Raw genomic sequence first — 21730 nt, forward strand, 5'->3', positions numbered from 1 at the left:
ATATATATATATGATTGTTATATAATTTAATTTAATGAATTCATTTGCATAATTATGTGAATTAACTTTATTTTAATTTGATGATATAACTTCCAATTATATGTAGACGAACAAATTAATACAGATGGGTTGATCGATAGGCGGTATGCCTGGACAAGGATGAATAAAGATGGCATGCATCAGCACCCGGCAGCTCAATAAAGTATCGGTACGGTCTAAATATCTAGCTAGCTATACCATCATGTTTTCATCGGGACTGAGACATGAAAATAAAATGAATAATACACCAACTTGTTTGTAATATTGTACTCTGTATCAATGTTACAATGTATGCCTCTATAAATAGCAGGCACGAGCGAGTCTCCCTCTACCACCACCCCAAACTCACATATCACAATGAAAATGGAGACAAACAACAGCAGCAGCAGCTCCTTTTCCATTACCAGCAAAGATCTTCCTTGCGAGATCATAGAGGAAATTCTGCTCCAGCTGCCGGTCAAGTCGTTGCTCCGTTTCAAATGTGTCAGCAAATCATGGCTTAACCTCATCTCCGACCACAAATTCATCAAGTCTCACCTTCACCAGTCCACCAAACAACACCCTCATCATGATGAAATATCAGACACACACCTCATGCTCTCCTCAACATCTCTCATTCACTCTCTGCATCTACAGCTATCCAATACCACTGTTTCAGCCAATTCACAAGAAGAAGAAGAAGAAGCTCCAGCTGCAACAGATGCAGTAGAACTCGAATCCATAGTCGAGTATCCTGTGACGTCGACTCTAAGGCGGCCAGCTGCGAAAGACATCAAGATCGTCGGTTCCTGTAACGGCTTGCTATGCTTGGTGCTCGACTCCCAGCACATGATCATTTACAACCCCTCAACCAGGCTTGTTCGAGAAGTTCCTAACCCGGAGGAAACTGTAGTCGGTAAAGATTACTTTTACGGTTTCGGTTATGATTCTCGCAACGATGACTGTAAAATAGTGAGGGCCACTTCTTCAAGTAGGGAGGGCAATTTCGTCACTCAATTTGACATCTTTACTTTGAGGACCAACGCTTGGCGGACAAAGACCAAAACCCTACCCTTTTATTTCATGTCCAGTGTCGTGGGTACTCTTCTCAATGGGGCTCTCCACTGGGCAGTCCGTCGAGGAATCAACATCACTCCGGCTGACGGCGATGGCCATGACCCGAGGACTTTCGGCATCGTCTCCTTTGATCTGACGGAGGAGACCTACAAAGAAGTTCCCTTGCCGTGTGACGGTGACAAGCAATTCGCGTACTATGGATTGGGGGTCTTAGGAGGGCGTCTGAGTATGCTCCACAGCCCCCATGGCTCTGGTTATCAAGTGTGGGTTATGAAGGAATATGGAGTCAAGGCATCTTGGAGCGTATACACAACCATCCCACAGAAGATGGAGGACTCTAAGGAATACATAGGGTTGATGTCTCTATTGTGCGTCTTAAAGAATGGCGAAATTCTGATGATGTTGCACAACCACAAAAAGGCCGTGCTATACAATCCCGGACAGAGAAAATTTCGAACCATATTCAATGGGGAAATAGGCTCTTCCCAACTGGCCTTATATCTCGAGAGTCTAGTTTCACCAAAAACATATGCACCATCCTCCTCGCCTTATATCCCAGCTACTTAGCTTTCTCCATCAACTATGATCGATCAACGACGATCACTCACCATCGTCAAGCTCCAGTATATATCGAATTATTATAATGCGGAAGAAGCTTGATTGTATGGCCTTGTAATCTTAATCGCAATCTTTTTCGTATATCATTATGCGAGCAGTGTGATGCATATCGGTCATTAGGACATCTAGGGGTAAAGCACTGTTTCGGTAATTGCAAAAGTTGAGCTTGATTGTGTATGTAATTTGTGCATTCATTCTGAAGAGCTTTTCCAGTCGGATATTATAAATTAGTTAATTATTCAATATAGTAGTTACTAAATGGATAAGCCATGCATTGGCCTTAATTGGCGATTAAGGCATGCGTAATTTCCAGTAAGAGATGGCCAAACGTACAGTGATCGATGGCCTTATCGATCAATCAATTGACATATAAAGATATGGACATATGGTTATCCAGATGTTTTGGAATTTGGATTTGGAGGAATATGATTTGCCTCTTCTCAACTTCGATCACTCGGTCACGATCGATCAAGTCGACCTCGCTCTAAACTTATTCATTTAATTTTGTCGGTGCTTCCTTGTTATTATTGATATTCTCCCGCATTTTATCTTTGATGGCTTCATATCGTCTTCATCTTTTGGGTCAAAAACTATTATATAATCAGATAGAGATGGAGACCACTAGCATCTTTTCGTACCCACCGATAGTATCTTTTATTGATTAGGATCATTAGATCGTAACGTAACGTGGATTAGTTTCTTAGAAGGTCCAAAAACTTAAGACGAATTAGAAGCCTTTCTCAACTATTATTTTGAGTTATGATTCGTTGCAAACGAAGCTCTATACTAAACAATTCCAAGCTTTGCATAAATTAGCACGAAATCTTACCTTAAACCATAGTTGAGGACTTTACGATGTGTACAACCAGAAACCGGCCACTACGTTTTTCTAAGAGTTTTTTTCACCAACAGTCCCTCAATTCTGGTGTACCTACCAATGTGATACCTCAACTCTTAATCATACCAATGTGATACACAGACTCTAGTATTGCTATCATTGAAGTACTTCCGTTAGTTTTTTTTAACTTTTCCGTTATCTTGGTGACGTGGCAGGTACGTGAGGCCCACAAAGAGGGTTAAAAGACAAAATTAACCTCATCTGAGAGGAGCAATGTTTTTCCCGCTCTTTACCTTGAGAAAGACACCAAACAATTCCAATTTTGGCGCCAATTTTCCCTCCCTACTCCTTAATTTGTGTCTCTTATCTAAACTAAAGAACTACCGCCAACCAGTCGACCACAATCTGATAAAACCTAGATCAATCTCATTTTCTATTTTTACCCTAGCACTTGTTAAACTAACAGAATAAATATAGAAATTTATATGGAACATCTCATTTCCACAATCTCATAAGAATATAAAAACACATAACTTAAGGAAATTCAAATACATGTTTAAGTACTATTAGTTGCCACCTTTTATGTTGATCTGCCATGATTTTTGCTTGTTAGTATTTTGGCGCCAATTTTCCCTCCCTACTCCTTAATTTGTGTCTCTTATCTAAACTAAAGAACTACCGCCAACCAGTCGACCACAATCTGATAAAACCTAGATCAATCTCATTTTCTATTTTTACCCTAGCACTTGTTAAACTAACAGAATAAATATAGAAATTTATATGGAACATCTCATTTCCACAATCTCATAAGAATATAAAAACACATAACTTAAGGAAATTCAAATACATGTTTAAGTACTATTAGTTGCCACCTTTTATGTTGATCTGCCATGATTTTTGCTTGTTAGTTCTTACAAGCAAAAATCATGGCAGATCAACATAAAAGGTGGCAACTAATAGTACTTAAACATGTATTTGAATTTCGTTAAGTTATGTGTTTTTATATTCTTATGAGATTGTGGAAATGAGATGTTCCATATAAATTTCTATATTTATTCTGTTAGTTTAACAAGTGCTAGAGTAAAAATAGAAAATGAGATTGATCTAGGTTTTATCAGATTGTGGTCGACTGGTTGGCGGTAGTTCTTTAGTTTAGATAAGAGACACAAATTAAGGAGTAGGGAGGGAAAATTGGCGCCAAAATTAGAATTGTTGGGTGTCTTTCTCAAGGTAAAGGGCGGGAAAAACATTGCTCCTCTCAGATGAGGTTAATTTTGTCTTTTAACCCTCTTTGTGGGCCTCACGTACCTGCCACGTCACCAAGATAACGGAAAAGTTAAAAAAAACTAACGGAAGTACTTCAATGATAGCAATACTAGAGTCTGGGTATCACATTGGTACGATTAAGAGTTGAGGTATCACATTGGTAGGTACACCAGAGTTGAGGGACTGTTGGTGAAAAAAACTCTTTTTCTAAAGAGTTTACAATATACCTAACATTGAGACGAGAATTAGAATGCCAAACAGCACAAACTACAATTAGTAACCAAGTTTTTCTGATCAGTTTACACTATATATCGAGCATTGTTGAAACATTAGGAGAGCGTCAAACTACAACCAAAGAGCATAAAATGTGTGTTAATCAAGCGAGAATAATATTTTATATTTAGTTTTAAAATGGGGTGTACCGGAGTCCACTCACTTTCACAATGCACCTAATGCTTTGTATTAAATTTTAAAACAATTATGGTACACGGAGTAACTTAAGTTCTTGTACGTACATCGTGCAACTACTCTATATGCACGATTTGACCACCATGCATCTGTACTAAAGTTGGCAATACCCTCTTAGGCTAGGGGGTGTTTGTCTCATTGGACTATCACTAACTACCTTAATTTCTATGGTAGCCCCGGTTTACGTTCTTAGCTTGGATATGCTATGCGTTAGGGGCAAACACTTATAAGTCGGTAAGCAACTTTGTCCAAAGTCATGAGTCATGTCTATGATCGGTTGCTTGCGTGCTAGTGGAAGTATTATAATTTATTATTTTTTGTAATTTATTTTATTTAGTAGGTTCACGGTGGAAATGTTTCATATTTCCCTCTCTCAAGTCTAGTTTTGCAAAATATGCTATTATAAGTAGGAGTTCCTATGTGGCGATGGTTGACCTACAGAACTGGTATAGGTAAGCACATGTAATTTTGCCTCCCTAATGTCTTACCAGCAATAAAGAGAGAAATTACTCAACTATCTGCGCCATGTGAGATTATTCTTATTGTCTATTCAATTACTCAAGTGCCTCAAGTGTTTATGAGATTGCCCAACAACTATATAAACTGCGTTCTTACTTGTCGCTAACACAATATTAATATCATGTGGTTTTCATTGTCCCTTACAATGTACTCATTTGGCTTATTTGCTTTTTGCTCACCGATTGGCAAGTGTCGCACAGTCCATTTTGTGCTTTACAAAAGTCGGCCCGTGACAGTTGATATTAGAGTCGGTTTGCCGGCTTTGCTTAAGACTCATACGATGGTGGGGAAAATGAAGAACCAACAACGATTCAATTTTTATGATCAACAACTTGGAGAACTTGCGGGAGTCCCTGACAGATTGACTAACATTACCTCCATGTAAGACCGTGTCGACCTAGAGAATATGGAGACATGGCTGGAGAACCTCGAGGGGTTGAAGGACTGAGTTGTGGCCCTTGAGAATGTGAAAGCTCCCAAGAAGGGAGTAGATGAGGAAAATGAAGGCGGTGCCTCACCAGAGCAGTTGGGGGAAATGAGTGATGCCCTCGACACATTACGGCACCATGCGGATTCGGCGATTTCGGACAGTTTCCACTGTGCAAATTAAGCCATTCCGGCCACTGGCAATGCGCAACGACGACGTCGACCAGCATAGACGCACTATCCTCCTCCCGACCATGCAAATTAAGCCATTTCGAACAGAGCTGCACCACCGGCCCACGGGGGCCGAAATCTCGAATTTTCAAGTTTGAGGAGGGGAGTGATGTAGTGCTGGTTGGTGTTGTCGTTGTGAGTTGATGGTGGCTGGAATCGCCAAATCCGCACGGTGCGGATCGTCCGTAGCAGATATGGACTGTATATATATACACACACGGAGGGGATCAAGAGCGGACGTCCGCATTGCACCAAAAGTATGGACGTCAGCGATTTCGGCGACCGGTGACACATAATGACGACACAGATACAGACGGTTCTCTCCTAACATATATATATATATATATATATATATAGGGCTTCTCGGCTGCGGATGTCCAAATGAGTTTTCCATTCGGATTTCCGCCGTTTCTCCATGATCTAGACGATGACGGCGCCGTTTCTTCTCACCAGGGTGAAATCACACATTTCTAAACATTGCTGCAATGAAGAAAAAGGTGAAAGAGATTGAGATCAGAGGTTTGTGAAATAACCTCACTCAGAACTTCACCACTGATCATGGTAGACCTCAGATTCTGATCTCTTTCCCCTTCTTCTTCATTGCAACAATATCTAGGAATGTGTGGTGTCACTATGGAGAGAAGAAATGACTCGCCGGTGTCCGGATCATGGAGAAATAGCAGAAATCCGGACGGAAACCTATTCAAAACTCTGCAACTGAGAAATTCTGTATATATATATATATATATATATCGATATATTGTTCTTGTTTGTACTAATCAACTCTATGAAGGTACTTTCCTGAAGGAATTGACGTCTACTTTGAGCATGTGGGTGGGAAATTGTTTGACGCAGTGCTGCTCAACATGAAAGAACACGGTCGCATTGTTGTGTGTGGAATGATCTCACAATACAATCTCTCTGAGCCTGAGCCACTCAAAAACTTGCTCCAGATTGCAGTTAAGCGTCTCAACATACATGGATTTACACATCGTGATTATGATCACATTGTACCCAAGTATTATGAGTTTGTTCTGCCTTACATCCGGGAGGCTAAGATAGTGTATGTGGAAGACATAGTTGGAGGGCTTGATAATGGTCCAGCAGCACTGATTAGACTCTTTTCTGGTCGCAACTTTGGGAAGCAAGTAGTTGCGTTGCACCACCTCAAACTTAAGATATCCAGATCGACGAGCTTCCTTTATTAATCAACGCGATCACCCGCCCAGCTAGCTAATTATAAAATTACCTTGTGTAATCATGGTATTCAAGCATTGTATTTGTATACTATCCTAGTATCCTATTCCCTTGAGAGAATAAAGATTGCGTACGTTGTAATCGACTATATCGTATCTGTACGTGTGCCATTGTTTACGGAATGATATATTTTGATTAGGATTAAGGTCATATGTGTTAAACAGCGACAAGTGTGGCTCATGGACCAACTGTACCGATATTGTTCCAACTTAGCCACCTCACAGGTGTTGGGTTTTAATCACAAAAAGCCTCGGTACAATTGGTTATTATCTACCCACTTATAAGCTTTATTTTCTTTGTCACTTCTTAAATGTGAGATCTCTATTCTCCAACAATATGTGCTCCATAAACAGTTGGATTTGAAAACAATTTATGCCATTCTTCCGGTGCAATTGCTGATTATGCACCATTTACAAAATGGAAGTAACCGACGATTTGGGGAATTCGAAGATAAGGTATACACACCATGTGGTTTGGCATTGAACTTAAGCAAGAGCGAGAAAGCTGGGACGGAAAAGGAAAAAGATTTTCCTTAATTCTCTGCAGCTCTTCAGTTTTTGCACACGTGTCTTGCTATGAAACACACAAATGGAACTGAGGGGACTCCCCAAAGAGAATCGGTTTTGCTAATTTCTCATGTTTTCATTCGTTTATTGGATTATTGCATATTTGTCAGACACCACAGGTAGCATTAACATTGTCATTTGGAGGATAGCAATGGCGGAAGTGAAGAACAAGCAGGTGATATTGAAAGACTATGTGTCGGCCGGACTTCCCAAAGAATGCGACATGGTTGTCGTCGCTACCACCACCAAACTGAAGCTTAAAGAAGGCTCCACCGGGGTTCTGGTCAAGAACCTATACTTGTCCTGCGATCCTTACATGAGAAGCCGCATGGCCAAGCGTGACTCTGCTTCTTATGTCGATCCCTTCAACCCCGGCAAGGTATTTCGCTCTTCACTTTAAATTTCTTACCTTTAACCATCTTGTGTTTTTCCAGCAGCAAGTGTTATAGCTAGGCACCCATTCAATGAAACCAGTAAAAAGAACCCTGCATTGTGTTGAGAGTTGGAAGACAGGAAACCCGACTCGAATGACATAATTGTTTTCGATATATTTGAATCGATCATTCATCTGTTTATACTGACATATTTGTGTCGGTCAACGTGTCGGGCCGTGTCAAAAAAGTCAACATTTTCCGACACGCCACGTGGCGTGTCGGACACCGTGTCGGAGCGTGTCGGGCCGTGTCGTCGTGTCGGACACTCCGACACTTCAGCCTTTGAAGTGTCGGACACTCCGACACTTCAGCCTTTGAAGTGTCGGACACTCCGACACTTCAGCCTTTGAAGTGTCGGTGCTACATAGGTTTATATTGTATGAAATATGTGCAGCCTATTAGCGGTTTTGGCGTTGCTAAAGTTTTGGAATCTAAGGATGCAAAGTTTAAGCAAGGCGACTTGGTTTGGGGAATGACTGGATGGGAAGAGTATAGTCTGATCACTTCCAACGACTATCTGTTTAAGATTCCCACAACTGATGTGCCTCTTTCTTATTATACTGGAGTTCTTGGTATTTATACCCTCTCTGACCCTCTATCATTTCTGTTGCAATATACCATCACTCTTTAATTCTTCTAATAGAGATACGAGATAGGTTTTGCTTTGAAACAAAAAATTGTATGACATGTGTTTGCTTAATGTAGGTATGCCTGGTATGACTGCATATGCTGGTTTTTATGAGATCTGCTCTCCTAAGAAAGGAGAGACAGTCTTCGTTTCAGCAGCATCAGGAGCGGTAGGTCAGCTTGTTGGCCAATTTGCCAAGTTGGTAGGATGCTATGTTGTTGGAAGTGCTGGAAGCAAAGACAAGGTAGCAATTTCTACAAAGTGATCAATATCAATGTTGTTTTAGTGAAAAACTTAGATTCCAGGGATGCCACTTGATCAGCTGCATGTATTTAGTACCGTTTACCACATTCTGAACCAGTAGTGCTCAAGTAAAAATATATGTCATCCCTGATAACATATATTGACTTGTCTAGTTTAGGTACCAGTCTGTTTAGCTCTATTGACATGTTGCACCGACTCAAGAGGTTGCTGTGGGTAAGCTGCCTTTTTTCCAATGGAAGAACTCTCATGCGCTTTGGAATAGTAACATGCACAGTTCACTGTTTGATTCACAGAAAGCTGCATCCAGCGTCTTTGATCGAGTCATTATGGGGATTGTGTGTGCTATTTGAATTGACTTGTTTCGCTTTCTGTTGCCTTTTCTAATACAATGTATGTGATTTTCCCGTTAAGGTGGATTTGCTGAAGAACAAGTTTGGCTTTGATGAAGCCTTCAATTATAAGGAGGAACCTAACTTGGATGCAGCTTTGAAAAGGTTAGTAGTATATTTATTATCAGAATCCAATTATACTTATAGTACTAGCTAGGGCTTGATTTTGAGTCCTAGAATTACTATCAAACTACTAGGGCCGTTCTTGAAAAAAAAAAAAACAAACATTTCAAGTTTTCAACATGTATGTTTCCTCCCCTGCTTGAACAGTAGAACAAATTAGAAATCGGTCAAATCATCCCAGTCTGTTGAAACAGAGAGCAAGTAGATACAAGAAACTTAAGAATTTGAAAGATCTCATATAATAGAGTTGAGGTGGACCTTCTGTTCTTATAAAGACCTCATGTTTTTTTTGTCACAATGTTCCAACATATCAGTGATATCACATATGTTCCATTAGTTGTTGGCCTTTACATGCATATCAAAACTCACATTTTTAATGTTCAATTTGTTTATTTCCTAATAAATACTAGGTACTTTCCTGATGGAATTGATATATACTTTGAAAATGTTGGGGGAAAGATGCTAGATGCAGTCCTAGTGAACATGAAGATTGGTGGCCGGATCTCAGTTTGCGGAATGATTTCACAGTACAACCTAGTGCTACCTGAAGGTGTACATAATTTAATGTATGTGGTGTCGAAACAGCTGCGCATGGAAGGCTTCATCGTTTCGAAATACTTTCCTCACTACGGCAAGTTTCTGGAATTGGTTCTGCCTCACATAAAAGAAGGCACCATTACGTACATGGAAGATGTTGTCGAAGGCCTGGAGAATGCTCCCTCGGCTCTGCTTGGACTCTTTGCCGGCCGCAATGTAGGAAAGCAGGTGGTGGTTGTTTCCCGAGAATGAATCCATGGATTCATTATCTCAAGACTGAAGCTTTAGCTATAGGTCTATGCCATATTGGTAGAGTATCATCAAGAGTGTAACACTTTACACGAGAAGCTTAAACTTTATATTTCATAAATAAATGTAGTAGTCACTAAATGTAGTAGTCAATTCTTACATGAAAGATGGCTGCTTGGTTTTTGTTTTGCTTAAATTTTAGCCACTTTGTTGTTTGTTGTGTCTACTCTTAATTGGTCTGCAAATTATAAATGAATGAAACATGTTTGTAAATAAAATCTCACAGGTACAATTAACCACACATCACAGCAGGCAAGAGGCAACAAGAGGACGGCAGTGGGGTGTCGACGTATTCAACGACGTCGTTGTTGGCCCATGATATTGTCATTGGCATTTAAGAACCGAACGTGTCAAATGTGAAAATCATTGTCCACTCCTAAACGGAAATTTCCAGAGAGAGCTGGGCTCTACACTCCTAACTCCTAACTCCTAAGATTTAGTAAGGTAAGAAATAATTGTATAGAGTCAAGTAAGAGACAATTACTTTCTTTCCTGTTAATTATATTGCTCATAAAGCCCTCGTCTAGTCTTCTTCCTTTTAGTTTTAGACACAGCAAGAGAGATCGAAAGAAGGAAATGGCGAGTAGTGGAGTAGTGGAAGTGAGGAACAAGTAGGTGATATTCAAAGACTATGTCACCGGCATCCCCAAAGAATCCGACATGGAATTGAGGACCGCCGCAATCAAACTCAAGCTTCCAGAAGGCTTGACTGGCCTTCTCGTCAAGAACCTCTACTTGTCATGCGATCCTTATATGCGAAACCGTATGACCAAGCACCAAGCACGACAGGCCCACTTATTTCCAATCCTTCAAGCCCGCTGAGGTCCATTCGATCTCTTCTAATTCCTAAACTTAAAATGGTTTAATTTGTTTATTAATATTCTGTCAATTTCCCTTCTTTGGTGATGTGGATCTAGTTTGATGAGAATATTTTAATTCTGGGTCTGATGAGGGCCAGGTGATATGAGGACAATGAATATAAAAATTCTAATGCATGATAGAATTTGGAATGCAAAAGTGTCTTCTTTATTCAGGGATTTGTTTTTGCCTATGTAGCACGGACACGATTCGATACGTAGACACGGCATATAGAAATTTTTTTGGACACGGACACGTAGTGGACACGTCAATTAAAATTATTTTAATATATATATATATATATTTATTAAAAAATTAATTTAAAAATTTGAAAGTATTTAGATGTATATATATTAAAGTGTGCATAAATATAACAAAAAATGAATCTGTTGGAATGGTTGATGATTTGTTGGATCATTTGGATGACCAACGTTCGAATCTCACCACAAGTATTTTTATTTTTATCATGAGTTTCTCTCTTTATATATATTAAAGTGTGCATAAATATAACAAAAACTGAATCTGTTGGAATGGTTGAGGAGTTGTTGAGTGCCTTGGATGACCAAGGTTCGATTCTCACCATAAGCACTTTCATTTTTATTATGAGTTGATGTGTGTCCGCGTGTCCAATTCGGACACTCGCGTGTCCGGGCCGTGTCCAAATTGAGTTCGCGTGTCCGAGCGTGTAATAACCCGAAATTTTAGAAACTAAATGTCGAGTATTTTCAAAGTGTTAAACTTGTGAAATTAATTCAAGACGACAATTGGAGGTTTACGACATTTCGAAACGAAAACGGAAACGTTCTCGGATCGTTTAATTAGAAAACGTAACGTTACCGCAATGTATAGATATACTTTTATTCCGTCGCTCGGTTGTGAAAACTTCCTTCACGAAAGTCGTAGAGCTCATCGATACGAGTTCGTGGACATGTCACGCGTTCGAATTGGACGTCGGACGCGAAAGTTATTAACATCGGAAGTTCGTTTCCGATTTTGGAAATAGTATAAAAGGAAGGAGAGGAGATTAAAAATCAGAAAATCAATTTTTTTCCAAAAATGAGCTCGGGTACTGTTCACCCGACCCAAAAACCTTCTCTGGCCGATTTCTCCACCATCCGACGTCGCCTCGTGTCGTGCCACCTATCAAACTGACGGGCTCGACGAGCTCCATCTTTTGGGCTACGCCTTGCAATCCGGCGACAACCACACACGGCGTAGAAACCGCCGGAAGTTACTGTTGTGGCTGCGCCGCCTCCTCCGGCCACCATAGCTCGAGATTCTTGGGGGGTTTTGCTTATCTCAGTCCCAGCAACATTTCCACAAAAGGAATCAAGCCAAATCGAAGTGTAAGTACCCGAATTTCAATTTCTAGGGTTTGTGAATAGTGCCGAATTTATGTTCTTCGTTGTTGGGACTGTTTAGGCTCGGATTTGGACCTTGGTGTCAACTAGAAAGTTGTTGGAAATGTTGTTTAGGTTGTGGTGGTGAAATTTGGTGATGATTGGTGGTGGACGGTTAACAGTAACGCCGAATGAATAGTAATTGTGAATAGTAGCTCCGCATGAATAGTGATCTGTAACAGTAACTCTGAATAATGATCTGTAACAGTAAATGTGAACAGTGTCGCGGTAAACCAATACTGTGAACAGTGTTTTGGTTAAACATTTACTGTGAACAGTGGTTTAGTAAAAACAGTGATTAGTAAACATGAACAATGTTTTATGAACAACATTTAGCTGTGCTGAACTCGTCACCTGATATTTTAAGTATCATTTTCTAAGCATTTATCGTGCTATTAGGTGACTGACGAAACGAGTGAGGAAATTACTTTCAGGGTCGTGGAAGTTGCACGCAGGAAAGAAGGTGAGTAAAATCTCACATATTTACGAATCTACCCTTGCGGAGATTCAAGATTTTACAAGAGTTTTTAATATTGAATTACGACATGTATACGATATAGTGGATTATATATATATATATTGTATAAATGGTAATAAGTACATATATATATATATATAGTTTGCTATATTATATACTGTTATAAATTCATTGGGATTTGTCATTTCGATGACGAGAATTAAATATTGAGCATGTGACTTAATTTGTACAATATGAGGTGTGATTATTGTACGTGGTTTTAACATGGTGTTTGTTAAAACGTTTTGTCTTCGGACGAGTTTTGTTTTCGAATGAGTTTTGTCTTCGGACGAGTTTTTGTCTTCGGACGTGTTTATGAAATATGACATGTATATGATATAATGGATTATATATATATTGTATAAATGGTAAATATGTACATATATATATATATAGTTTGCTATATAATATACTGTTATGATTTTATCGTGATTTATGTCATTTTGATGACGAGATTTATATATCGAGCATGTGATTTTGATTTGTACAATATGATGTGAGATTATTGTACGTGATTTTAACATGGAGATTGTTAAAATGTTGATTTTTCTTCGGACTTGATTTTTGTACAATATGATGTGAGATTATTGTACGTGATTTTAACATGGAGATTGTTAAAATATTGATTTGTCTTCGGACTTGATTTTTGTACAATATGATGTGAGATTATTGTACGTGATTTTAACATTGAGATTGTTAAAATGTTGATTTGTCTTCGGACTTGATTTGGTACAATATGATGTGAGATTATTGTACGTGTTTGGCAAGTCGGAACCTAGCCTTTGGCCGGGCGAAAGTTACGATACAGTTAGAGCTCTAGTCTGTCCGCCATAGTACTACATGTGAGGTAACGGGTGGTTATCTGCTCATGAGTACTCATATTGTTTTGGATGTTGGGTAGCGGGTGGTTACCCAATATCAGCGTAGTACTGCATGTGAGGTAACGGGTGGTTATCTGCTCATGGGTACTCAGATTGTTTTGGATGTTGGGTAGCGGGTGGCTATCCAATATCGGCGGTGTATTACGAGAGGGGTAACAGATGTGTACCAGCGTTCTTGGTACCCGTAATATAAATGCATTTGGGTAACCAGAAGGGTTACTTAATTTCTCATGAGCGTTTTATTTCATATTTCTTTGGGACGACCAGATGGGCCGTCCATTGACTCATGAGTGCATTTATATTTGTTTGATTTGTGGATTTTCGTATATATATTAATATGCGAGTTATATTTTCATTTTACTCATACGAGCTGTAAAGTTTACCGGGTTTGTGTTTACAATCCCGGTGCACTAATTCGATGGTGTAGTGGATAACTCCGCAGGTGTGGATTAGCGGGAATTGACGGACCGCTCAGAGGACTTGAAGTTATTTATCTCCAGCTTGTGTGAGGATTTTGTGTGACTATCTTGTGAGGTTGTTGTGAGGATTATACATTTCCATTTGTTATAATGTTGAATTATAATTTGGTTTGTAATAATCGGTTTGACTGAGTTGTATTTTAAACTCAGAGATGATCCGCTGTGACATTTTAAATGATTTCGATTTCATCAAGATTGTTTGGTGTTAACGACTTTGAAATTTTGAGTTTTTAAGCTTGAAATTTTGGGGTCGTTACAGAGCGTGTCCGTGTCCGTGTCCGACACGGACATGCAATACGGACCCTTGTCCGCGTGTCCGTGCTTCATAGGTTTTTGCGTATGTAGAGCTTATTAATTAAAGTTTTGATTTGGTTTGAAATATTGCAGCCTGTAACTGGTTATGGAGTGGCTAAAGTGCTGGAATCTGGGGATCCAAAGTTTAAGGCAGGCGACTTGGTTTGGGGTCATACTGGCTGGGAAGAATATAGTGTCATCACTGCCACAGAGTCTCTGTTTAAAATTCACCACACTGATGTGCCGCTCTCTTACTATACTGGACTTCTTGGTATGCCTATTTCTCCCGCTTTCTAAATTTAATTGATTCAACAAATTGGTTGTTTTACTTACAGACTTCCCAAGTCTTTAGTCTGTTGTGCTTATTTGATTAGCCACAGTTAGTTACCTTGCAGCTCCTCTTAAGAGCTTAACCCTTGAGTTAAGTTGGGGTAATAGGCCTTTTGTTTCGTTGATGTCATAGCTCCTTGTATACGAGAATATAACAAAAAAGTTCCATGCTTTAGTCGATCACAAGTCGATAGGTTTTCTGTGTATATTTTTTATTGTTCCCTCATGAAAGCATCCTGCATGCGTATTTGTATGTTATGTAGGTATGCCTGGAATGACTGCTTATGCTGGTTTTTATGAGGTTTGCACCCCTAAGAAAGGAGAGACGATCTACATTTCAGCCGCATCTGGAGCAGTAGGTCAGCTTGTTGGTCAATTTGCCAAGTTGACAGGTTGCTATGTTGTTGGGAGTGCTGGAAGCAAGGAAAAGGTTTGTTACTGGTACCCATAGATCAAATGAATTGAATGTTTTAGTTGAGGCTCCATATCTTTAACTCAATTGCATTCTTATCTATTTTAAATATTGTCTTTCTAAAATTGTCTCTAGTGATGTGTATATATATTTGGAAATTAAATATGTAGACATACAAGAGACTAGCACATATTGGGAAGTACTATTATGGTGACTTAAGTTTTTTTTTGGGGAATGAAATAACTTCATTAGGCATAAGCCCTTCTACTACCACAATAATCAAATACACACTATACTAATGAAGCATGGAAATGCGCAAAAACACGTATATTATACAAATTAAAGTTTGAAACGTCCTATTTTCCAAAAAAAAAAAAGTTTGAAACGTCCGAAAACGAAAACGGAAAAACTAAAGTAAAACTAAAGCATAGTAACTCCTTCATGTCTAAACTAACGATAAAAACACTAACACATCAATCCTAAGACATCAATTTGCTTACTCTCAGTGTTAATGAAGTCGAAAGAAAAAACGTGAGAGAATCTTTCCTAGCTAGGCTAGGAAATCATTCTTCAACTACCTCATCCTTCATGGGGGCTTGAGCCTTCAACACATGCCCTGAATCCACCCTAAAGCCATGTGCACTGACTCGGCCTGTGTCCACCTGCGCACTCAGCAGCTCTGCCAGAGTCATCCCAGCTCCGCATCTAGCTCCGGGCCGCCATTTTCTTGCCCTTGTTCCTCTGACCACGCTGGCGGCCATGCATCGTCGGCGAGTGAAGCACGATCTTACCCGAGGAAGTCGCGGTTAACCCTAGCTTCGTAAGGGTCAGATTCATCACTTCCAAGGCACAGTCTTGCCTACTACGCTTCCATCCATGTGAGGCTTCCTCCCCACGGCGCCGCCAAGTGCCAGAGGCCCTCTCCGCCGCTGGAGCTTCAATTGGGGCCTAGATCCGCAACCTCCTACTCTCAAAGATTGGAGGAGGCACAGTAGTTATCGGAGCCAGGCTCACAGATCCCTGAAAAACCGTAACCGGTGCCCTAGGGTTTGGAGACATTGGTTGAGGATCCGAAGGTACAACGTCCTCCTCTACCTTAGGCTGAATCTCAAGAGGGCATCCCCCCCCCCCCCCCCCCCCCCCCCCCCCCCCATGGTTGATCATGGCGCAAGTTCTACACCTTCCCAAAAGACGCAGATACATGTACTCCACGCAAACTATCTCCTTCGAAGATATACAAAGTCGACGCTCGAGGCGTACAAGTGCATGCAGAGGTAGGGTAACCCTAACCCTAAGAACACCACTGAGCAACGTAGCCTCTTCCACTTCCAACACAGGGTGACCAATGGTTTAACCAATCAATTGCGCCATTGGAACCGTCATAAGAGCTGGTAGGAGTCCCCGGATCTCAACCCAGATCCAAACAAAATCAAGAGGAACAACCATAAGATTCGAGAAACCATCAATGTCATTGATGAAGATCATGGCTCGCTGAAACGCCCATGGACCTCCCTTCTTTACTTGATCCCTATCCTTCGCAATCTTGAAGGTGAACAAATATCAATCCCCCCTTGCCTACACCTCTACCGGTGTGTTCAGCTTCCACCTCGACCGCACAACGCCACAAAATTGATCGAAAGGTGCAGCCCTAGTCGTGTTTAATTTTCTGACTAGGTAAAACCTAGGAGCCACAAAACCTCCTTTCTTCTGTTTGAGATTTCCAAGATCAACAATCTCATCATCTTTGTTGGAAAGCGAGAGTCTGGCAGCCGGACGCGCTGTCATGGAAGCTACTGACGTAGCCATAGTAGGATCGGCGCCGCACAAATGAGTTTTCTCACAAAACCCTAACCCTAATACGCGAGAGCGCCTTGGAGATCTCCAAGAAGAAGAGAGAAAAATATGTGGTATTTTGTATTATGGTGGCTTTAGTCTTTTGCCTACATTACTAAAAAAGGAAAAAAAAGAAAGAAAATTGCTAATATCAAGCTAATCTTATTCCGGTGCCCTTCAGTTCTACTGATTTGTCACCTCGATCATCTCTACTTATCAAAGTAAAGCGCTTATATGATATGCCTCTAATACTGTAATACATACTGCATAAAAAGTGAATCTGATGATTTATATGGTGTCATTCTGCATCTTGATATTCGATATTTAATTAACTTTTGTTACCTCCCTGTATTTACTATGTTAATCTGTGGATATACGATTTCTGGAAGCTAAGGTTGATTTGCTGAAGAAAAAATTTGGATTTGACGACGCTTTCAACTATAAAGACGAACCTGATCTGGATGCAGCTTTAAGAAGGTGAGAACGTAGCACATCTCTTAGCTTGTCAGAATCCAAAATATGCTTAATGTTTTGAGTTAGTCGAGGATTATTATCTTAATCACGCTGATACTAGACTGATTAGTTTATCCAACGTTAATCAGAGTCTGAATCAAATCTAGAAAACAAAAGGGGAAAAGAATGTGTCTGCTGTCTCATGCTGAGCATATGCCTCATTTTGGCAAGTTACATCAAGTTTAAACGTGTTGTTGAATTGCTTACCTGCAGGTACTTTCCTGATGGTATCGACATTTACTTTGAAAATGTGGGCGGAAAGATGCTTGATGCCGTGCTACCAAACATGAGGGTGAAAGGGCGAATAGCAGTGTGTGGGATGATCTCACAGTACAACCTGGAGAGGCCTGAAGGCATACATAATTTAATGTCTCTGATTTTTAAGCAGGTCCGCATGGAAGGTTTCCTGGTCTTCAGTTACTATCATCTGTATGGAAAGTTTCTAGAAACAGTTTTGCCTTACATAAAAGAAGGGAGGATTACATATGTGGAAGATGTAGTTGAAGGCCTTGAGAACGCTCCGGCGGCTCTAATTGGGCTCTTTGCTGGCCGGAGTGTGGGAAAACAGGTGGTCGTTGTTTCTAAAGAGTGATTACTGATCCGGCACTGCTCATACTTCTGAAGTCCCAGAGTCTTTAGCTTTTATGTTTGAGTTTTAAGTTGTTTAAGAATCTGCAGTTGAGCTTGGTGCTTATTATTAGGAATTCTGTCAGGTACATGGTCAGCTTAATTGCTCTGGAGATTGCATTTTGTGTTGACGAAAGCCGTGTGATATTAATAAATATGGTATATTTTTCACAGTAATACTTGCACATTGATATGCATGCAATAGCTCGATCTCACTCCTGCCCCTCCTTCAATATAGTTCCACTCATCGGGGTTCTTCGTCAATTGATTCTTACCTGCAGGCCTTGAGGGATTCTTTTTCTTAATTTTTGGTGCTAGATATATATCTCGACTCGTTCGTTGTACGATGTTACTCACTTGTTTACTTAATTTCACTCAAGTTTCCACGAAAGAGCTTGGCCTCTCAATCCCGAATACAGAGTTCGATTGAATATATATGTATGCATGGAAACTTGATCAAGCATAACTATAGTCTATACATGAATCTCAGTTTGATTAATTGTAGCCTAGTTGATTATGTGAGATTAAAGGTTACGAAGTAATATGCATCCATGCTGAATGCTGCTTAAAGATTAACTTAAGATTACATGATCGAGTCGTCGTCCATTAGGCTTGACACGAGACATACATAAGTTTGAAAATACGTGCTTGTAAACTTACTACTCATCCAAGTTCCTATATTGATCATCACTTCTGGCACTGTATAATCTGTATTACCATACGCATGCATGCATCATTGAGGTATCAAGCGTAGCTATTGAAATGATCTTGCTCTATCATAGGCGCCGGGTCATGCCTGGTTTTAATGAATGATGGCATGTAATAAGCACGTAATTCCAAGAAGCTTAATTGTGATAGAATTATGTATTTTGATCAGAGTGCGAGTCTGCGAGAGCTGTATCATTATGGTAGTCACAGATGTAAAAGCATACATCTCTATCTTGTAAGTATCTTTAAAATTTACTTCTACAAGTTTTGTGAGAGCTATATATATATATATATATATATGTGTGTGTGTGTGTGTGATGAGGAAATGTTGTGGTCATTCCGATTCATTGTTAAGTATCGATTACTGATGTTCCAGTAGCTTCACATCTGAATGTAGAACTAATTTTACTGGCGATCATACACGTGTAAGCAGAATCGAGGAAAAGAGTGCACTAATTATCCGTTAGGAACTTAACCAAAAAATAATTAGCTTAGAAAATGAAAATTTTCCATGCCTAATAGTTCAACAAGGAAAAATTGATAAGAATGAAGATCAGTACCAGGTTCGTAGGAGCCCCCTGAATTGAATCTAAGAACAAACCAATTATCCAAAGAATCTTGCTCATTAAACAAATTTGGGTTAAGAGACCATTCATTTTGTGGTTGATATATAATTATATATGTATAGGAGGAAGAAGATTTCAGATCGTGAAAGGCATGCATGCAAAAGGTGAAATCTGGGGACTGGAGGTAGTTTTGTAGCCGGCAGCCAGTCATCGATCAGCATTTGAATTTTGATGGATAACATAAGCGACTACGCCACATGATCTACTCGATCTGTTTCTGTAGATAGATAGCAAAGCTGAACTGCTGAAGTGATGGATGACATAGGCGACTGCATCATTTCTAGCCTCTCATTGTATGACCATTGCAGTTGTTTATCATTGGTTGATCTCTGTACGTGTCTCTTACTATAAATAGACGAATTGTACGGGGTTTAGAAACACAGAGAGAAACTAAAGAAGAATCAATAGCAATGGCGAGTGGTAAAGGAGGAGAGGAAGTAGTGAGAAACAAGCAGGTGAATTGGTGATATTGAAACTTGAAAGACTATGTCACCGGCTTCCCCAAAGATATGACATGCAATTGATCACTAGTACAACCACACTAAAGCTCCCACAAGGTTTCACTTCTGTTTTGGTCAAGAACCTCTACTTGTCCTGCGACCCTTATATTCAAGGTACTAAAAATCCCCATCCAGGCCGATTAGTCCCGCCTAGGCGCCAGGCGCTCACACACCGTCCAATTATGTCCTAGTCCCCAGAGTTAGGCAAGAAATTGATAGTTGGCCGACTAGTCCGCCTAATCCATGACTAGGCCGCCTAGTCAGCGCGTGGGCGGCTTGAGTTTGAATTTTTTTCAAGCTATGCTTGGAAAAATCAAACTCACAATTGCTTTTTAATTTCTAAAATCTCATTGTCTCATTGTTGTGAAACATTTTATCTGTATTTTAAGTATTTTCACTGTATTTGAACATTATGATATCAATTATATTTTTATTCTATATAAATATATGCATTCATAGTTAAAAATAAAAAAACAACCTAGTTCCAACCTAGTCCTCCGACTAGTCCTCTAGACGCTAATTCCTAGCTTTCCACCCGATTAGCGCCTAGCGTTTTTTAGAACTTTGCTTATATTCGAGCCCATATGACCGTGCCTCGCTCTGATACTCCATCTTATATCAACTCAATCACTCCTTGTCCGGTCAGTCAATAACTCTCTGCTTTTGTTCCACATTTGATATTGATTTACAAAGAACACAGTACATAACTACATATTTAGGATTGATTACTCATATGCCATAACCGGCCTATAACCGGACTTGGAGTGGCTAAAGTCGTGGAATCTGGGGATGCAAACCTTAAGCAAGGCGACTTGGTTTGGGGAAACATTGGTTGGGAGGAATATATTGTCATCGGTGCAACAGAGACTCTTTTCAAGATTGACAATACTGATGTGCCTCTCTCATACTATACTGGAATTCTTGGTGTGCCTGGAATGACTGCTTATGCAGGTTTTTATGAGGTTTGCTCTCCTAAGAAAGGAGAGAGAGTCTTCATATCAGCAGCATCGGGAGCAGTAGGTCAACTTGTTAGCCAATTTGCCAAACTCATGGGTTGCTATGTTGTGGGAAGTGCCGGAAGTAAAGAAAAGGTTCTCTGAATCTTGATGGGTTTTTGTTTATCAATCAACTCCCCACTGCTGTTTTACGTTTTTCTAAATATACTGTATCTTTTTCTGTGAGTTAAGGTTTGATTTGTTGAAGAACAAGTTCGGGTATGACGAGGCTTTCAATTATAAAGATGAACCAAACTTGGATGCAGCTTTATAAAGGTCAGTATCATATATATTGACATATAATAGTTGTTGCGAGTACAAAATCCCCGGGGGTCTTGTCCACGCAGCTTATATCCCAACGATGGTTTGTATCATTGTACAACCTTGAGAAGCCTCAACGTGTACAAACTTGATGACTCTGATAACCAAAGAGATCCGGATGCAAGGTTGTACTGTTATTAGTTACTATCATCGCTACAAATTTCTTGAAACGCTTCTGCCAGACGTAATAAAAGGGAAGATCACATGTGTGGAAGATATAGCTGAAGGCCTCGAAAGTGTTCCATCAGCTCTCATTGGACTCTGCAGGTCGCAATGTCGGAAAGCAGGTGGTTGTTGTCTCCCGAGAATGATCAGACACTAGCTCAGTATGGTGTATAATCAATAAATATCACATTCATGTGGTAAAACCTAGTATTTTTCCTTACAATGATAAGACTTCTTGAGGAGGATTTTCAAAGTCGATGCTGGATTTCTGAAACCGCTGGTCTAAATTACCTGTTACTATCT

The 21730-nt window shown here is 40.0% G+C and overlaps 3 protein-coding genes, 1 long non-coding RNA gene and 1 pseudogene across 5 annotated transcripts; all 5 read left to right on the plus strand.

The window, feature by feature from the left end:
* The first annotated feature begins 359 nt into the window (after positions 1–359).
* On the plus strand, positions 360–1956 carry LOC126790223 (F-box/kelch-repeat protein At3g23880-like). The gene has a single exon (XM_050516384.1). The coding sequence runs from the start codon at positions 397–399 to the stop codon at positions 1660–1662; it is 1266 nt and encodes a 421-aa protein (XP_050372341.1). The 5' UTR covers positions 360–396; the 3' UTR covers positions 1663–1956.
* Positions 1957–7435: 5479 nt separating this feature from the next.
* On the plus strand, positions 7436–9948 carry LOC126794553 (2-alkenal reductase (NADP(+)-dependent)-like). Of its 2 annotated transcripts, none has more exons than XM_050521336.1 (5): positions 7436–7663; positions 8113–8290; positions 8424–8590; positions 9022–9104; positions 9533–9948. In XM_050521336.1, the coding sequence occupies exons 1-5, from the start codon at positions 7436–7438 to the stop codon at positions 9909–9911; spliced, it is 1035 nt and encodes a 344-aa protein (XP_050377293.1). In that variant the 3' UTR covers positions 9912–9948. The 2 variants fall into 2 exon arrangements, with proteins under 2 accessions (XP_050377293.1, XP_050377367.1); XM_050521410.1 differs by having other exon boundaries at positions 7436–7561.
* Positions 9949–10544: 596 nt separating this feature from the next.
* On the plus strand, positions 10545–18136 carry LOC126805085 (2-alkenal reductase (NADP(+)-dependent)-like). Its single transcript, XM_050532187.1, is given in 6 exon segments — positions 10545–10742; positions 10744–10791; positions 14491–14668; positions 14991–15157; positions 17367–17449; positions 17699–18136. Coding segments are annotated over 6 exon segments (1053 nt in total). The 3' UTR covers positions 18078–18136.
* Positions 12639–14233, plus strand: LOC126805086 (uncharacterized). Its single transcript, XR_007673832.1, has 2 exons — positions 12639–12689; positions 14052–14233. It is a non-coding gene; the product is annotated as an uncharacterized LOC126805086 (long non-coding RNA).
* A 1720-nt stretch (positions 18137–19856) lies between the features above and the next one.
* LOC126783743 (2-alkenal reductase (NADP(+)-dependent)-like) lies at positions 19857–21604 on the plus strand (annotated as a pseudogene).
* The last annotated feature ends 126 nt before the right edge of the window (positions 21605–21730 follow it).

This window comes from Argentina anserina, chromosome 1 (genome assembly GCF_933775445.1).
Source record: "Argentina anserina chromosome 1, drPotAnse1.1, whole genome shotgun sequence".
NCBI lineage: Eukaryota > Viridiplantae > Streptophyta > Magnoliopsida > Rosales > Rosaceae > Argentina > Argentina anserina.